This window comes from Podarcis liolepis (assembly GCF_965112155.1).
Source record: "Podarcis liolepis genome assembly, chromosome: 4".
Lineage (NCBI taxonomy): Eukaryota > Metazoa > Chordata > Lepidosauria > Squamata > Lacertidae > Podarcis > Podarcis liolepis.
Window position 1 is genome coordinate 78298087 of NC_139558.1, and position 16015 is coordinate 78314101.

Here is a 16015-nt window from a genome sequence, read left to right on the forward strand (position 1 = left end):
TCCCCACCCCAACCCAATGCTTTGCTTGGCCTTCTGCTCTGCCCTATTTCCATATCCCATCCTCTGGAAAATTTCATTAATTGTCTCAGGACCTGATGTACTTGCTCATTTTGGAGCCTCCCATTTGTTCCCATTAATACTGTTCCCCCACCCTGCACTGATAAGCAGAAACAATTGTGTGCATTGAAACACTGGGTGCAATATTTTTGAGCATATGCTCTCATATGTATGAATGTTTGCCTAGAACTCTGAGAGTATTGTTTCAGTTTGTACAATTGTTCATGTGCATAGCATAACAGTAAGAAAAAACAGTATTGTGGGGAAAATGGAAGGAACTGAAAGCTGGGGCAAGAGCTCTCTACAAGGTTGTCTCTACAAGGTCTAGAAATCTAATCCAAAGTAATCGCAGATAACTAATGCATTGGTATCACAAACACACCCAAGACCTGGAACCTTAGAGAGAAAATTGGGGAGGTGAAATTTTGTAAGCATCCCAGGAACCCCTGCAGGTAGATCACAGATCCATGGGGCATTGCAGAAAAACATGTTTCTGCAGTGTTCTGGCCAAATCTGTTGGGCCTCTCTGCTGTCCCACGTGAACTGACTTCAACCTGGAAAACACCCAACAGTTTCTTGTAGCTGAATTTTGCAGGGTAATGAAGGACAATCTGTCTTTTGGGCGTTTGGCAGTCCATTACTTCTCCCCTGATAAGCTTAGAAGAAACTCCAGGGCTCTGGGATGACTGTTTGAAAACCACTGTTCTTACAGGTGTAGCATGCCTGGTCAAAATAGCTTGTCTACAGTTCTTGTTTAGAAGCTGTTGTATAAACTGGAACAACAGTTGAATTGAAACAACTGCCCTTCTTGGCATTTGTGAAAGAGCTCTCTCTAAGGAAATGTACTCCTTTTGTGATGTTACATTTTTAATGATATATTGCAAAGCGTTTCTCTGTTGAAAGACTAATGCCCTTTCCACCCTTCATTCAAAACAATGAACTCTATGGTGCAAAAAGAGACAAAAGTATGTCCCCCTCAAGCCAAGAGTAGTGGAGAATAATGAAAGAACAATTTATCAATGCACAAAAAGTATTCGAAAAAATACACCTGCACACTCTGGTTGCATTTGCACAACACACTAAACAATGGTTTAGCACACCATACCTGAAATGGAACAAGGCCAAGTGAGCCTTGGACTTGCATGCTCTCCCCTTCCCTCACTTCCTTTCATCTGGTCAGGAGGAAAATTGGCAGCATCTCCCTTAAACTTGGTCTGTCTTTGCATACAAGGGTGATATTCAGTGCTTGTTCTGCTCAGAGTAGATCCATTGATGTTCCTGGACACAACTAACTTGGGTTCATTAATTTCAAGGCATCTACTCTAAATAGGACTAAGCTGAATACTATCCTAAATCACTGATTCTTCTCAGATTCAAAATTAGCCATCCTCAAACCACAGGTTATGAAGCTGGCTTGTTTAACTTAACCATATGGAGTATAAACCACAATCTAACTTTCATACTCAATGAGAAGCCGAGTTCAAGAGAAACAGAAAGTTATTACTGTAAAAGCCAGTGGTTCCCAGTTGGGGGTCTGCTGAACACACCCAGAGTGTCTGTGGCCTCATCCCTTGCCTGCCCCCAACTATTTTTTTGTCATTTTTGCATGGTAATAATCACAAATTTATGGTCTTTTTTTGTTTTTAGTATACCTAGAATCCTTTGCTTATTAGGGGCTACCCCACATTTTGTTCAAAAAATTGCTTTGCAGAGGTAACTACCATAGAGTTATCAAAAATTTCAAAAGTAGGGGGTCCGTGGCTTGGCTTTTGAAAAATAGGGGGTCCTCAGCAATTAGCTAATTGGGAACCACTGGTCATAGCCCTTATCCTGGTCACAAAGAAGAGGGAGAGCATTTGAGCCCAAGGTTTCCTTATACTCATTCCCGTGTTCATCATGAGAACATCACCATTATTAGACTTTAGAAGAATCTATTTAGTCTCCTATGTCAATGTGCATAAACCAATAATCATTCTGAAATAATTGTAGCAGTTATTTTCATGCTTGTAACATAGTAGTACAAAACACCTTTGATTATATTGATTATTATAGGGCAAGTCAAAGTTGTGGGCATCTCAACGATTGACGCTAATTAGTTGGAAGAGGTATCTTCTTTACTTCTCTGAAACCAAAAAAAAAAGTCTTCCTTAAGACAGCACACTCATGTCTCTCATTTCTGTTTACTAATATGGTTAGGCCCATCATTTCTCTGTGTTTTGGCTGAACTAATTTAATAATCCAGGGCATGGTCTTGAAGGCACATGATGTAGAAATCTTGCTGAAGCTAAGTAGGATTGGGTCTGGTCAATATCTAGATGGGACATCACTTGGCAATGTTGTGTGGGTCAGCTTGAGCTCCCTAGACAAAAAGGTGAGAAATAAATGTAATAAATAGTTTAGCTTACAGGTTGGTTGTGAGAGAATGATATAGCTATGATTAGTAACTGCTGGAGAAGGCATCAGGGTTTAATCAGGCACCTGTTGAGGCCTGTTCATCAGCAGGGGGCCTCAATTCCAGTCCTTGGACCCTCCTGAACATGTTCCTTGCCTGTCTTCTTGCTGCCTACTTACTTATCAATGTTGAACAAATATGCTGGGGGGGGGGGGGATAAGGAGCAGCAGCAGAATGTATCTTGTCTTTCCCCTCTGGGAAGTAATGTGAATTGAGCCAGGAGAAGAGGCAAGTGAATGGGCAGTGGCAGCTGTGGTGAGGATAAAGAAAATGGGCACCCTCAGATGAATGAAACCACTAAGAGCTTGATACCAGCACTCAACTACAGTGTAGACTAGAGCAGGGGTCAGCAAACTTTTTCATCAGGGGGCCGGTCCACTGTCCCTCAGACCTTTTGGAGGGCCAGACTATATTGGGGAGGGGGGGATGAATGAATTCCTATGCCCCACAAATAACCCAGAGATTCATTTTAAATAAAAGCACACATTCTACCCATGTAAAAACACGTTGATTCCCGGACCGTCCGCAGGCCAGATTTAGAAGGTGATTGGGCCAGATCTGGCCCCTGGGCTTTAGTTTGCCTACCCATGGACTAGAGGCAAGTGGGATCATAGAATCATAGAACCGTAGAGTTGGAAAGGGACCAAGAGGGTCATCCAGTCCAACCCCTTGCCATAGGAGCCAACTCTTAGGAGCCGTGGGTCTGGGCCTGCACGAAGTTGATGAGCATTCCCATTCAAATGGTATGTGTGCACTGTGTCATGGGATCGATTATGTGGGGCAGGGCTTATCTGGGCCCCCACAATATTTTATTCAAGTTGACACCCCTGCCCTTTGGAATGCAGGATTTGCTAATTTTAACTATTGTTTAGGGAACCATGGTTTCATGTTGGTTTGCTTCCCTAACAATAGTTAAGTCTAACCACAACTTGTCCACAATCAAACTTAATGCTAAACTGGTTGATTAAAAAACAGTTTAAGGACAGACAAAAGGCAATACATAGCACATAATTAAAGAATGGAATTTTTCACTACCAGGAGGTAGTAATGGCCACCAACTTGGATAGATTTAAAGGAAGGTAAGATAGATTCATAGAGGATAATTCATGGAGGCTACTAGTCATAATGGCTATATCACCTTGAGTATCAAAGGGCAATATGCCTCTGAATTAGCAACTGCCAGGAATCACAAAAGTCATGTGCTGTTGATCTCATGTCCTGCATGTAGACCTCTAAAAGGAGAACAGAATGTAAGAACAGAATGCTAAGCTAGATAAGCTTTTGGTTGGATCCAGCAAGCCGCCTCTTATGTTCTTATCTCCACCTCATTGGGATGCCAAGAGGAGGAGAGGAGAGGAGTGGAGCTGATGTCTGTGGCTGATTCACACATCACTAAGCCATTAAATCTGAATGAGGCCATAATCTTATAGACTTCAATGTTTGCAATCATAGTTTGTGGCTTTTCAGTCAGGGAACTGGCTTCAACTTATCTCCTAGACTCTAGCTTTTCATGAAGTACTTAATAAATTTACCATGATTTTGAGGGGAATGATACAGTTAGTATAATAATTATGTTGTTCCTTTTAGACCTGCCTCTTCAACATGTTTATATTTGATGCACTCCTTCCTTCAAAGAAGATGGAAGGTGCTGTCACTCTAAAATTAAAGACAATTACTGATTAATTAGCTATTCGTGAACGGGAGGGGTAAATCTCTTTGCAGTATCTTTGGACCAGCTCATAAATGGAAGCACCCTTTTATCTCTTTCTTCTCTGTACAGTCTGGGGAGCGTAAAGAAACATCAGAGTGAATCAGAGAGAATGAATCAGAATGAGTTCAATAAAGTACCAGTATAAAAGCAGAAATGACTTCAACTAACTTTTTGTTCTTTCCCCCATCTGCTCACATGAACATTTTGTGATAGTGTGGGTTTTTTTTAACCGCCTTCCTTAAATTTGAACTGGCCTTTTTGGCTTCAGGACATGGATGGTGGAACTCTTTGATACATTTGGCGGCTGGGCAGATAGGTGGAGGTAAATCTGAAACTTCTTGTCATAAACATTTATCCTTTCTATCTCCCTTTCTATATTCCTTTCAGTCCCAAAGAGCATGATTTCGTAGTCCTCATTCAATACTGAAACTCAACCTAAGTATGAGTATCTGAACTTAACACAAAGTTATACACTTTTAAACTTTTCTTTCTTCACGCCTTCCGCCCCCCCCCCTTTTGTGTTGAATTTTAGGTGGCATGTCTTCAGAGCAGGATCTTGTCTTTTTGTTCTTACTTTGTAAAGCACTTTCATCATTAATGGCATAATTATTGTTAGAATGAATAAAGCCTGCTTATATCCTCACAGATCTATAGTTCTTTTCACTTTTTGTGGTGGAAATGAGGTGCCGGTAGTTATATATTGACAAAAATGTCATGGGTGCAAATACAAAATGGCTGCGATGGGCAGCAAAAAAAAAAAAAGGTGACCAGTGAGTACCATCCATAACCAAAACAAAAGCACCTACATCCCCACACTGGTTTTATTCCTATAAATGATATCCATGTCTGATTGGCCTAAGGAAAGGATAACTAGTTAAATTTTAGAGAACTCTCTCTTTGCCTATGAACTTCCAGAAGGGCTGCTTGATATAATTCAGGCACATTGATTTGCCCTTTTATTACATGAGACTCTCAGCCTAATTTCACGTGAGCAGCAAGGAGGGGGAAATGGGGAAAGGTGGTATCAGAAAGAGTGACAGAAAAGTGGGTGTCTGCCAACTTTTGGCTCTGGCCCTGTCCAGAGCTAGCTGACTACACCTGGGGGAATGTGGTCCTTGACAGAATAAAGTATCCCCACCCTGTTTTACTGGATGGATCTCTTTTATTGATGTGACCTCCAGGCACCTAATAAAATGCTGTTAACAATAGAGATCTTTAGATAAGTGCACATCAATGATGCACCTATTTTAAACCATTTAATGTAGGCAATAGTACCAGAGGAGATACAAACTTGGCACACATTTCTATCTCTCTTCAAATGACAATTCAGTGTGCATCAATATAATTTAAGGAGATCGCTCCCAGTGCATCTGATCTCTGGTGTCCAAACATTGATCTTGAACAGAGCTTGTGTTTATGCAGGTTGTATGTATGTCAGCTCTGTTCAGAAGGCATGGTCAGTGTGAAGGGCTGGGGCTTGTAAGTGCAATTCCACTCTCCCTGCCGCCCACTGATGTTATACTGTTGTCATCTGAACACAGCTTTTTTTCTTTCTGATGAAGCACTGGGTGTGGTGGTATTGGATTGGGCCCTTGGTACTTTGTGTGTGTGGCTAATATGAATGTATTGTAACGATGAATAAAATACAACTCAATGTATGAGGCATTAGCAACAATTTGAAATTATTTTTTAAAGATTTGTAATATTCCATTGTCAGCATACTTGCCTTCCATTCTTTTTTCATTCTGTTTCATTCTGTCATCCTTTATTAAGCATTACAGTAAAATTCTTTAGGCATAAGATTTGCTCTAGAAGAGTGCAGGGCAATAAAAACACCAGTGTCAGTGAAGTTAACTCTTCATTCAAGAAACCAAAACAGTGCAGGCCTAGTGATCAACGCAGTTCTTCCCAGTATGCCTTGTCCCAACGAGGCAGTTGCAAGGACTGAAGGTCCTTGCCTTCCCACAGGTCTCTAAGGCTCCTCCCCTGGGCCCTTCCCCAGCAGCCTAATCATTGCTCTTCATTTCTCTGTGTGTTTAGGGAGACTGGGGGGGAGGGCAACAGGTCGCAGCAGGAGGGGGAGGCTCCCCGGTTTCTTCAACAGCCTGCCTCATCATTGCCTCCTGCCTCCCCTCCTCTCCAGCATCCTCTTCTGCCTCTGAGCCTGGACTGCTCTCTGTCCCAGCCTCTTCCTGCTCACTAAGCCCTGTTGCCTTTTTAGCTTCCTCCTCCCTGTCTGCTCCCTCATCTCCCTCTGACCTAGGGTTCAGGAAGTGCTTGCTGGTAAATGAAGTTTGCAGTGATTTGTAGGTGAGGCACTTGACATCGTGGGGTCACTTGACCTCATCACCATGGCAGCAAGCCACAGCAGTTCAGCTTCTTCCTGTACTACAAGGTAACATGAGAAGCTCATGTGGTGGCTTCTTGGTGCTGATGTCTGGAAGAGCTGTGGTGAGGACAACTCCTTCTGCTTGGTCTGGGCTTGCATTATGTTAATTCAGTGAATCAGGAAGGAGATGGCTCCAGCACAACTAGATTTAAGAACCTATTCTAAGTATATTATGAACTGGTAGTTGGACCAGCTTCAAGAGGGATCTGGGCCCTATATATAGCTTGGATGTCCATGAATTCCTCCAATTTAAGATGACCCTGAGTACAGATGGAGTGCAGATAACAATGGAGTACTGTTACTGTGTTGTGCAGCCTCCATTATCATCTCCTCTGTTGTTGTCTAAATTCCACTCCAAAGCTCAGTCTTAAAATAAAATAAATTAAGTTTACTTGCACCTGCTGTGTAGAGAAACAATCCCTTCCAGATAAGTTATTTGTGTGGTATCAACTTATGGCACAGAAGTTAAATAGTTTGAAGTGTGGGGCAGTGCAACAGGGTGCCAAGTTATTTATTAAGATAAATTTAAAGGTAAAGGGACCCCTGACCATTAGGTCCAGTCGTGGCCGACTCTGGGGTTACGCCGCTCATCTCGCTTTATTGGCTGAGGGAGCCGGCGTACAGCTTCCGGGTCATGTGGCCAGCATGACTAAGCTGCTTCTGGCAAACCAGAGCAGCACACGGAAACGCCGTTTACCTTCCCGCCGGAGCGGTACCTATTTATCTACTTGCACTTTGATGTGCTTTCGAACTGCTAGGTTGACAGGAGCAGGGACCGAGCAAAGGGAGCTCATCCCGTCACAGGGATTCGAACCACCGACCTTCTGATTGGCAAGTCCTAGGCTCTGTGGTTTAACCAACAGCGCCACCCGCATCCCTAAGACAAATTTATAGACTGCTTAATCGGGGAAAATGCTGAGTGGGACACAGGTGGCACTATGGGATGCGGGTGGCGCTGTGGGTTAAACCACAGAGCCTAGGACTTGCTCTCCGATAAGTTGCTATGTGAGCATGAGCATTAGATGCTCCCACACTATAACATAAAGTTCTCTGAGCGGCTTACATTCAATAATAAATGTATAAAGTTAGGCTCACAAAGCCAAACAGCGAAAGGCTGAGGAAGTTATAAAAGAGATTCCTGAGGAAAATTTTCAGCTGTTACACCAAAATATTTCCCCTCTCCAGTATTTGTTGCCGGAACAATCAAAACGATATAAGTCTTTGGGACATAGGGAAGAATATGACAAGATGACAAGATTACAGGACTTGTCCACTACCCCTGGGATTTATTACCTTAGCTCTTTCCTCTAGTTGTCTAAAGCTTTCTTCATGTTGATGTCATGAGGCAGCGCCTTCAGCTTATTTCATGATTTGGCCTTTTATTCTCCGTTATCTTGTATGGAGTTTCTTTTGTCCCCTATTTCCCCTTCCCATATCTGCTTCTTTAATCGCCTGTGGCAGTTTGCAGTAGAATTTTATGGATGATAGTTTTAAAACATTGTCTGGAGAGTTGGTGGAGGCTAAAAAAATTAAGATATCAAATGATGAAAGGGTGTGAGAGGAAAATAGGAAAGAAAGTGAAAGAAGATAAGCACAGACCTTTTCCTTGGTAAGTTGTTAGTCATTCCTTTATATTAGTCATTCCTCCCAGGGATAGCCAATGTGGTGCTCTTCAGAGGCAGAAGGGGGGCAGAAGGACCGTGGCCCCGGGCACACAGTTTTGAGGGGGCACAGCAAGGTGCCCCCAACAAGCTCCCTTATTTAGGCCAGAGCTGCAGGGAGGTACACTGTGCTCAGCCCAGACTTTTGGGGCTGGGGTGGCAGCAGCTCCTTCTCTTCCTGGCCATTGAAGGGACGCCCACATGCCAGCCAAGTTGAAGGGGGAGGGTGTCACACGCACTAGGGAATTGTGGAAGCCACTTGCTTGGCATTGGCCCAGCACCAATTCCGGACCTGGAGGCGGAAGCTGCGGAGAGGAGGAGCTGCAGTAACAACATTACCGTGCCTCTCCTCCCCTGGGCTCTGGTGCATGAGTGATCTGCAGAGGCAGCTTCCTCGGTGATGGCCCAGCCCTGCCAGGCTGCCCAGTCTACCAGGGCAGCACAAAACTTGCCCCATCCTGGGCACCAGCAAACTGTGTTATGCCACTGTGCTCTCCAGTTGTTGTTGAACTCCAAATCCCATCAACCCCAGACACCATTGCTAGTAGGCAGGATTGGTGGGAATTACAGCCCAGCAACATATTGGCTACCCCTGTATATAACCTCATCGATGAAGTCAGAATCAGTTTTATACCATTTTATATTTGTTGCTGTTTGTGATAATTCCATGTGTGCTTGTTTATTGTAAGACTGGCAATGTCCCCTAACAGGCCACCAGTGGAAACAGGATGTTTGACTTGGTGAGCCCTTGGTCTAAGGGAGCCTTTTCCAACCTGGTGTTGTTGGGCTGCAACTCCCATCGTTCTGGCTGGGGCTGTTGTCCAACAACTGGAGGAGACCAGGTTGGCGAGAGTTGGTCTAAGGCTTCCTCATGTGTCCTTCTACAGTATTGTACCTGTTGTGTTGAGTTTTCTCTCATCATTTTCCTGTGGAGTCTTCCTTTGTGCCCATTCCAATGCCACTGGTGCATTGCCTTTTATCACACTCTAGTGTTGTTCAATCTACAATGTTGCATGGGAGGCATGGCAAGTCATATTAACACTGTATTATCTCCATCTCCACTAAACAAACGCCTCCATGTAATTCACCTTGAAACAAAGCTGCTATCATTCTATCCCTTTCTTCTTCCTGAACATCCTCTCTTCATTTTTCTGTACTGTATATCTGTGAGACATGTGTTGTGCTGTGTAGATTGAACGAGGCCATCTATTATACTCCCACATCTCTGGCATTTGTAGATTATTTGATCAGTCAGAGGATCCTAGCAGTAGGAGTAGAAAACGAATGGAGATAGTCTTAACACGCACACAGGCTCACTTATACACATGCTCTGTTTCTCTTTGCTCATATGAACTGGTTGCTTGGCGACCGTCAGTAAAAGCACAGCTATTCCCCGCCCCCCCTTATGCTGCCATTCTACCAAACTGCTTCCGTTCTCTCACATACTGCGAGATGAAACAAACAATAGGAATGTAAAGGCATTCATTATGGCATTATCAGGATTCTTAGCATACTATCATGCTTTAAAGAAACCATCACTAAGTAGATGTCAAAATTATCAAAGGGTAAAATGTCAGAATATAAATTATATCTCTCATATATATATATATATATATATATATATATATATATATATATATTACTGCTGTAGTTTGTTTTTAAGCCTGTTTTAAATCACAGGAATGCTGAATTTTATTTATTTATTTTTATTTATTTATTTATTTCGGTCTTCCTCTCTGGCGCTAGTTTAAAAAATTAAGAAGTAAAGTTGCAGTGCAGCAAATCAAGTACAGTAAACAAATCTATACTGCACTTCATCTTACAGGACCTGTATCGCCCTCTCTCTTCGGATGATTTGGATTCAGTAGGAGACTCTGTGTAAAAAAACCCCCAGAAAATGGAACAGTGCATAATGGTTTGTGATTGGGTGAAGGTTTAACACTTTCCTGAGAATGTAGTTAGCTGCTAACCGACATTAGTGAATTGCACAAAAGCGTTTTGCGTATTTTAATATTAAAACACCGGCGTTTGTCCCTATATACATATATAATATATTAACTTTAATGGTGTTATGTGCTTGTGCGACTTGATTTCTGTACAAGGGCTCTTAGGCTAGGTGATAACAAATTGTGTAAACATTTTGAGATGAAACTTGGATAGGGTAAATATAATGTGCAAAGGTGCTATTATTTTCCAAAACACTCACCATGATAGAGAGCAGAAGGGATACGTATGCAAGGGGCAGCCTGAGCATCTTCTCACTGCTACATACATCTTCCTTCCTCACTGAAAAGTTTCTCCTGAGGGTGAAGAAACCCTCAGTAAATAAATGCCTATGATGTGGGTAAGAGGGTTGCTGGAGGAGCAGATATCAGTAGAAGAACTTTTATGCACATCCTTTCCACTCACAGTAGCACTGGATACGAGCCCCTATCTTTACTACTGCTCAAAACTTTGTTTCCAATTTTTATTGGAAAAGGACCCCTTGCCTGTAGAGCTGTCGGCAACTGGTAGAAATTGTTATGAAAATAAAGTGCAGTCCAGATGCACTTTGCTCATACTGCTTGTCCTTTTTGAGCTCTTTTCGTAGCTCTGTAAGAAATCCGCCCTCATTATAAAAAAAATGTGTGCTGTATAAACTGCTGAAGTTGACAAATTTTGAAGAAGAAGAAAGAGTTGTCATAGCTTGGAAAGTCCACTTGTTGAATCCTGTGCAAGGGAGCCCTGTTGAATTCCTTTCATTTACTTGCCCTGCTCCAAACCCCTGACCCCATTTCACACCATTCCAGGGGTGTCTATTGACCCTCAGGAGTGGCATTTTGGGGACCCAAACAGAGTTCCACTCAATCTTCTATAAGTCCACCCTTGAGATTAAGCAGCTTATAATATCATTTACACTACACAAACACTTTTGCAAATTTAGGTTTTTCACTAGGAAATGCGTTTTTGTTTTTGCTTTGGACTTTTTGCCTGTTTGTTAGGTGTAAATATAGGAACATGTTTTGCAGGCTTAAGACACTTAACAAAAGTGAGCACAGAGCTCCCCCCCCCCCCAGTTAAAAATAGAAATCTCTATGGTGATTGAAGTATTTGGGTCTAATCAGCCATTTCTCATTTTCCTTTTTATGGGGACTTGTTAAAAAAACGAATATGCTGAACTCAGAGCAATGAAATTATGTATGTGTGAATGTATGTATGTGTTAAACTAATTATGATGATGGGCATGATCCAGTAAGCCTCATTGATTAGAATGGGAGAAGTACAAGTGTTCCTTTGTGCTTGTGTGTTATCTCTCTTTTAGTAGGAGATCCTGAAATTTCTTAGGAGAAATTTCTTCTGGATTGGTCCTTAAGCAGATATTTACAACTACTGCCTTGTTTTGAGAGCAAGAGCTCAGTGCTTTTATTGCAAATCATTATGGTCTTGCGACACTGATTTCTTGCTTTTAATTTAATGATTGTTACTTCTAGACACTGTAGCTTACACATTGGGTAACGTTTTAAACGAGGCACCTACCGTTAACATTTCACATAATAATTTATCATTTAATGTTGGCTTTTTAATTCCTATAGAAATATAGTCAGCATCACCTTACAAATCACTGGGCACCATAAGGAAATGTATTAGTACCATTAGGAAGGCAAGCTCAAGTTTTACGGGCCATGCTTCTGTCTTTTCATTTAAATATCTTAAGTGGTTTTTTATTCAAACATGCAACAAAAATGGCCAAACCATGCTGATGTATGGTATTATGGGTTGTGTACACCAAAGTTGTTCCATCAGTGCGAGCTCTTAGAATTGTGCAGTGGAATTTCTCTTCCCTCTTCTCCCCGTAGCTCCCTCACAAATCTTTTCTGGAGGTTCCCCCCTGGGACAGATTGGGGGCTCATGGACAGGGGGAAGGGAAGTTCCACTGAGCAAGTGGAAGTTTTTGCATTAGTTCAACAACTTCAGTGGTTAAAACCCTGTGAGTTGTGTTTTAGTATGTCACAATGCAAAGGACAGTACAACACTATCACATGTTAAGTATGTGATTAAGGGGGAAAGATGTACTACAGGTGCTTTCTTTGTGCTATTGGAGTCATTCCACCCTGAAAACCTGGGATACATATTGATATTTACAGAGGGGGTTTTATTAGAGTCTGTTCAGTTCAAAAGAAACCTATAATGTCAGCTACTTTCCAAACCATTAGATATTGTACCTGAAACAGGCAAAGGGAATAAGAACAGCTGGGTATGTTTCCTTTTCCAGTTACATTCTAGTACTTTAATTCATAGGAGATCAGAATAGGTTCCTAATGTGTTGGCACCACTTATCTAGAAGGAAGGAAATGACATAAGTCTGGGGTTTTTCCCCCCGGGGGTTGGGTGTTTGAAATATTTCAATATTGTTTCTCCTATTACTGTAAAATATTGCCACAAGCCTTATATTGCATAGCTTTGTTTGGGCTGTGGAGGCAGATACATGTTCTTAAAATTATTAGACAGTGCGTACCATACCAGGTTTTCCTATATGAGCTCTTCTAAGGGATGTGACAGGCCTTACCTTACAAGTTTCACACAACATTGTAATTTGAGTATTGTTCATGGGAGATTCTATTCACTTGTAAAATGAAAGTTCCTCAGTGCCTGGAAAGTATTACCATTTAACAGTAGTCCTGTAAGTCCAGTTTTCTGTGGGTAGAAATTCCAAAATGCAAATGCAGAAACAATTGTATTATTTGCCCTGCAAGATGTGGGGCACAGTTTTTACCAAGATCATGGCTGAGGAGGGAAGGCTGTCCTGTCCACATGCTGCAGCTCCAGTGACCAGAATCTGGTAGTTTGTTTTACAAAACCACAAGATTGCTAAGTGTGTTAATGTAACATTCTAACAATTAATTAAGCTGGATATTTCACAGGCACTGGAGGTTTGTTTTGCTAGTTTTCCCAAAGTTTCCTCCATCTCTCAGTTTAGGTTTTATGGGGAACAGGGAGTTCAAACATTAAAGTTAAGTCAAATTATTTTTGAAAGCCTTTACTCCTGTTTTTTTATTATTTTAAAAAGGCTTTTGGCTTTGGGAAATAAATAGTTGAAGGTCTATTGTTCCGTTCCTGCATGTGGAAAGAAGCTTTGAACTGCCAGGCAACTGTTTTTCCTTGTTTAAGTTAATCATCCAAGGGCTTGTATGTATGAGAGAACATTGGAGCCACATCCAGAGATCCCCTTCCACCGACGGATGAGCAAGTAGCAATACTAAGGCAGCAGTGTTCACATTGTAATTAAAATCACATTCTACATAATTGAATTATAGATCTGTGAACTTATATTCCACATCACAATGTCAAAAGTTGCATCTCAAAGTTTAAATTACTTCAACCCTCTGTTATTGGTATGGTATGGCATATACAGTTGTAAACCAAATACAGAGATGAATGGAAATAGAAATAAGCCTTGTATATATGTGTGCATGTAATACTGAATCTTAATGATGACTCCCAGTTTACAATACAAAGCCTGTACTTTCCAGAGACCTTTGTCACTTGTAGATCCAGCCTCATATGAGAAAAAGTGGGTACACGATGCTGGTGTTTTCTGTGGTATGGTTCACATGCCAAATATGCCAGATTTATGTAGAGTAATCAAAGCAGGTATCTGACTACATGGAGAAAGATTAGTCTGAACCATACATTGCACATAATGAACCTTATGATCTAAGCTATACTTTCCCCCCAGCTGCTGAAATTGAGGAGTTGGTTGCCAGTTTACAATGTGTACAGCTGCTTCATGATTTCTTTTTTTCAGTGTGGTTGCATACCTATGTGTATGATCATGTGGAAGGCTTTACTAATGAGAACTAGCCCTTTGTGATCCAGGATTGTATTCTTTCTTTCTGCACATGTACACACACACACACAGTGTGCATGTGCATATTTGTATGCCTTTTGGTGTATGTATTTGTGCTTTTTTGTTTGCATTTGTTTAAATAATCGCTGTGCAGCAAGGTATGGACAAGCAAGTACTGAACGAATTTTGTACTCATCTCATCTGGTGTGTTGTGATATTATATAGGGATAATTGTTCTTTACCTTGTATAATAATCTCTATTTGGTTTATATTGTCCAATGAAAGAAAACTGCTGTATTGTAAATGCTAGTTGATGAAATAAGTTTACAATTTTATACTATTTTCTTGGAAATACTTTTCTGGTTTCGTTTGTTTTTCCTCTGTTTTCTCCAAAGTAACTGATAATCAGCAAAACCAGTGAAACGTTTTTAAAGTAGCTGCAGCAGAAAATAGTTTTCGTTTTCTAATAAATCAAGTAAACTGCCTTCATTTTGTACCATCAATGCAGTGCATTGTATGTGTGTTTTTGTATTTGACCTTGCCATACAGATTGCCTTTGCTGGATTTTAACCTGTAAGTCATGTAATAAATAAATGGGAAAATCTATTCTAAATATTCAGTGAGCTTCTTTTGAAAATGGGGAAACCAGACAAAGAATCTCTGCTATAACATACACATGTGGGGGGGGGGTGTCACTGAGCTGTGGGAACCATAGAGCTTAATGGGTTGGTCTAAACATAAATGCAGGCAGTGGCTTTTTAAAAATGTAAATTGTGGGTGCTGAGAGAAGCGAAAAATTCTAATGGATTACCTGGATAGTAAATTCACCAAGCCATAACTACATATTTTTTAGATGTGACAATGAATAGACTTGGAATGTATGGACTTGGAAGTATGAAATGAGAAATTGGTTTGTTATACACTTAAATGTTCTAGCCCTCTTATCAGCTTGCCTTTAGAAGCTCTCTTTTTATGTTACCTTTTACATGCTTGTTGAGTCTAAAAAGACTGAAATCTGAAAAAAATCATTTCGTAGTGATGGGCAACATGCTTCTTCAGAATAACTTGAGTTGCAGGCACTTCCTAGTTTTTCCAGTGAAAACTTAGCAGCCGCTCATCAACCCTTGCTAGCTAGAATTGTCTCTGCTTTGTGCAGACCAGGTTTGGTAATAGGATAGCAATTATTTCATGCTCATTCATGTACTGGGTGCTTTTGTCAAAATAAAACTGCGTTAGAGACTTTGCCTAGTTTTAAATTCAATATAAAATTCAGCCCCTCCACTTCTTCAGCTTCATTGCTCCCTAGTCTACATTTCCCTTGCCCATTCTATCTCTCTTTAACAGTTTTCTTGTCCCTGTGCCTTCATGAAGTTTTTTCCCCCTGCCATCCTCAGTGGTATTCCACTGCTTTCACAAAAACACCACTGTTATTAGCATTCTGTTGATGATCCTTTTCATCCTGAGCATTTAGAATGTTCAAAGAAACTCAACCAATAGCTGCTGGGGCTCACTGACAATATATGAGAATAAAGTTTAGCTCATTAGTCATATGCATGCATCTTAAAATGTTGAAGAGGGAGGAAAATAGATGTGAAACAGGAGTCTCATTATAATGATGATTTTTAACTTCAAAGAACACACAGGTTGGAATTGGCAAATCTAGCAATTTCAATTTCTCTCAGTTTCTCATCCCCCGCCCCCATCTTAAGTTCAGTTCTCCACATGCCCACATCAGTCTGCATTTTAAAGTAACAACCAAGTCATAAGGACTCATTAGCATTTTAGGGTGAATTTCTGCTAATATGCATATTTTTGTATGTTAGTTTGCCTAATATACATACTTTTGCAAAGCAATTTTGCCTAATTATAACAATAATTTTATTGTTTATACTTTGCCCATCTGGCTGGGTTTCCACAG

General features: G+C 41.1%; 1 protein-coding gene across 5 annotated transcripts in view; it reads left to right on the forward strand.

The window, feature by feature from the left end:
- Positions 1-16015, forward strand: part of DCLK1 (doublecortin like kinase 1) — a 207135-nt gene that overhangs the window by 136229 nt on the left and 54891 nt on the right. Inside the window, exon 7 of one of the 5 annotated variants that reach the window (XM_083498897.1) lies at positions 10096-14703. The exons of the other annotated variants lie outside the window; for them this stretch is intronic. Within the exon in view, the coding sequence (XP_083355023.1) occupies positions 10096-10152 (57 nt within the window). The 3' untranslated portion in view covers positions 10153-14703. Of the gene's footprint in view, positions 1-10095; positions 14704-16015 lie in introns of those variants that run through there. 5 annotated transcript variants of the gene reach the window in all.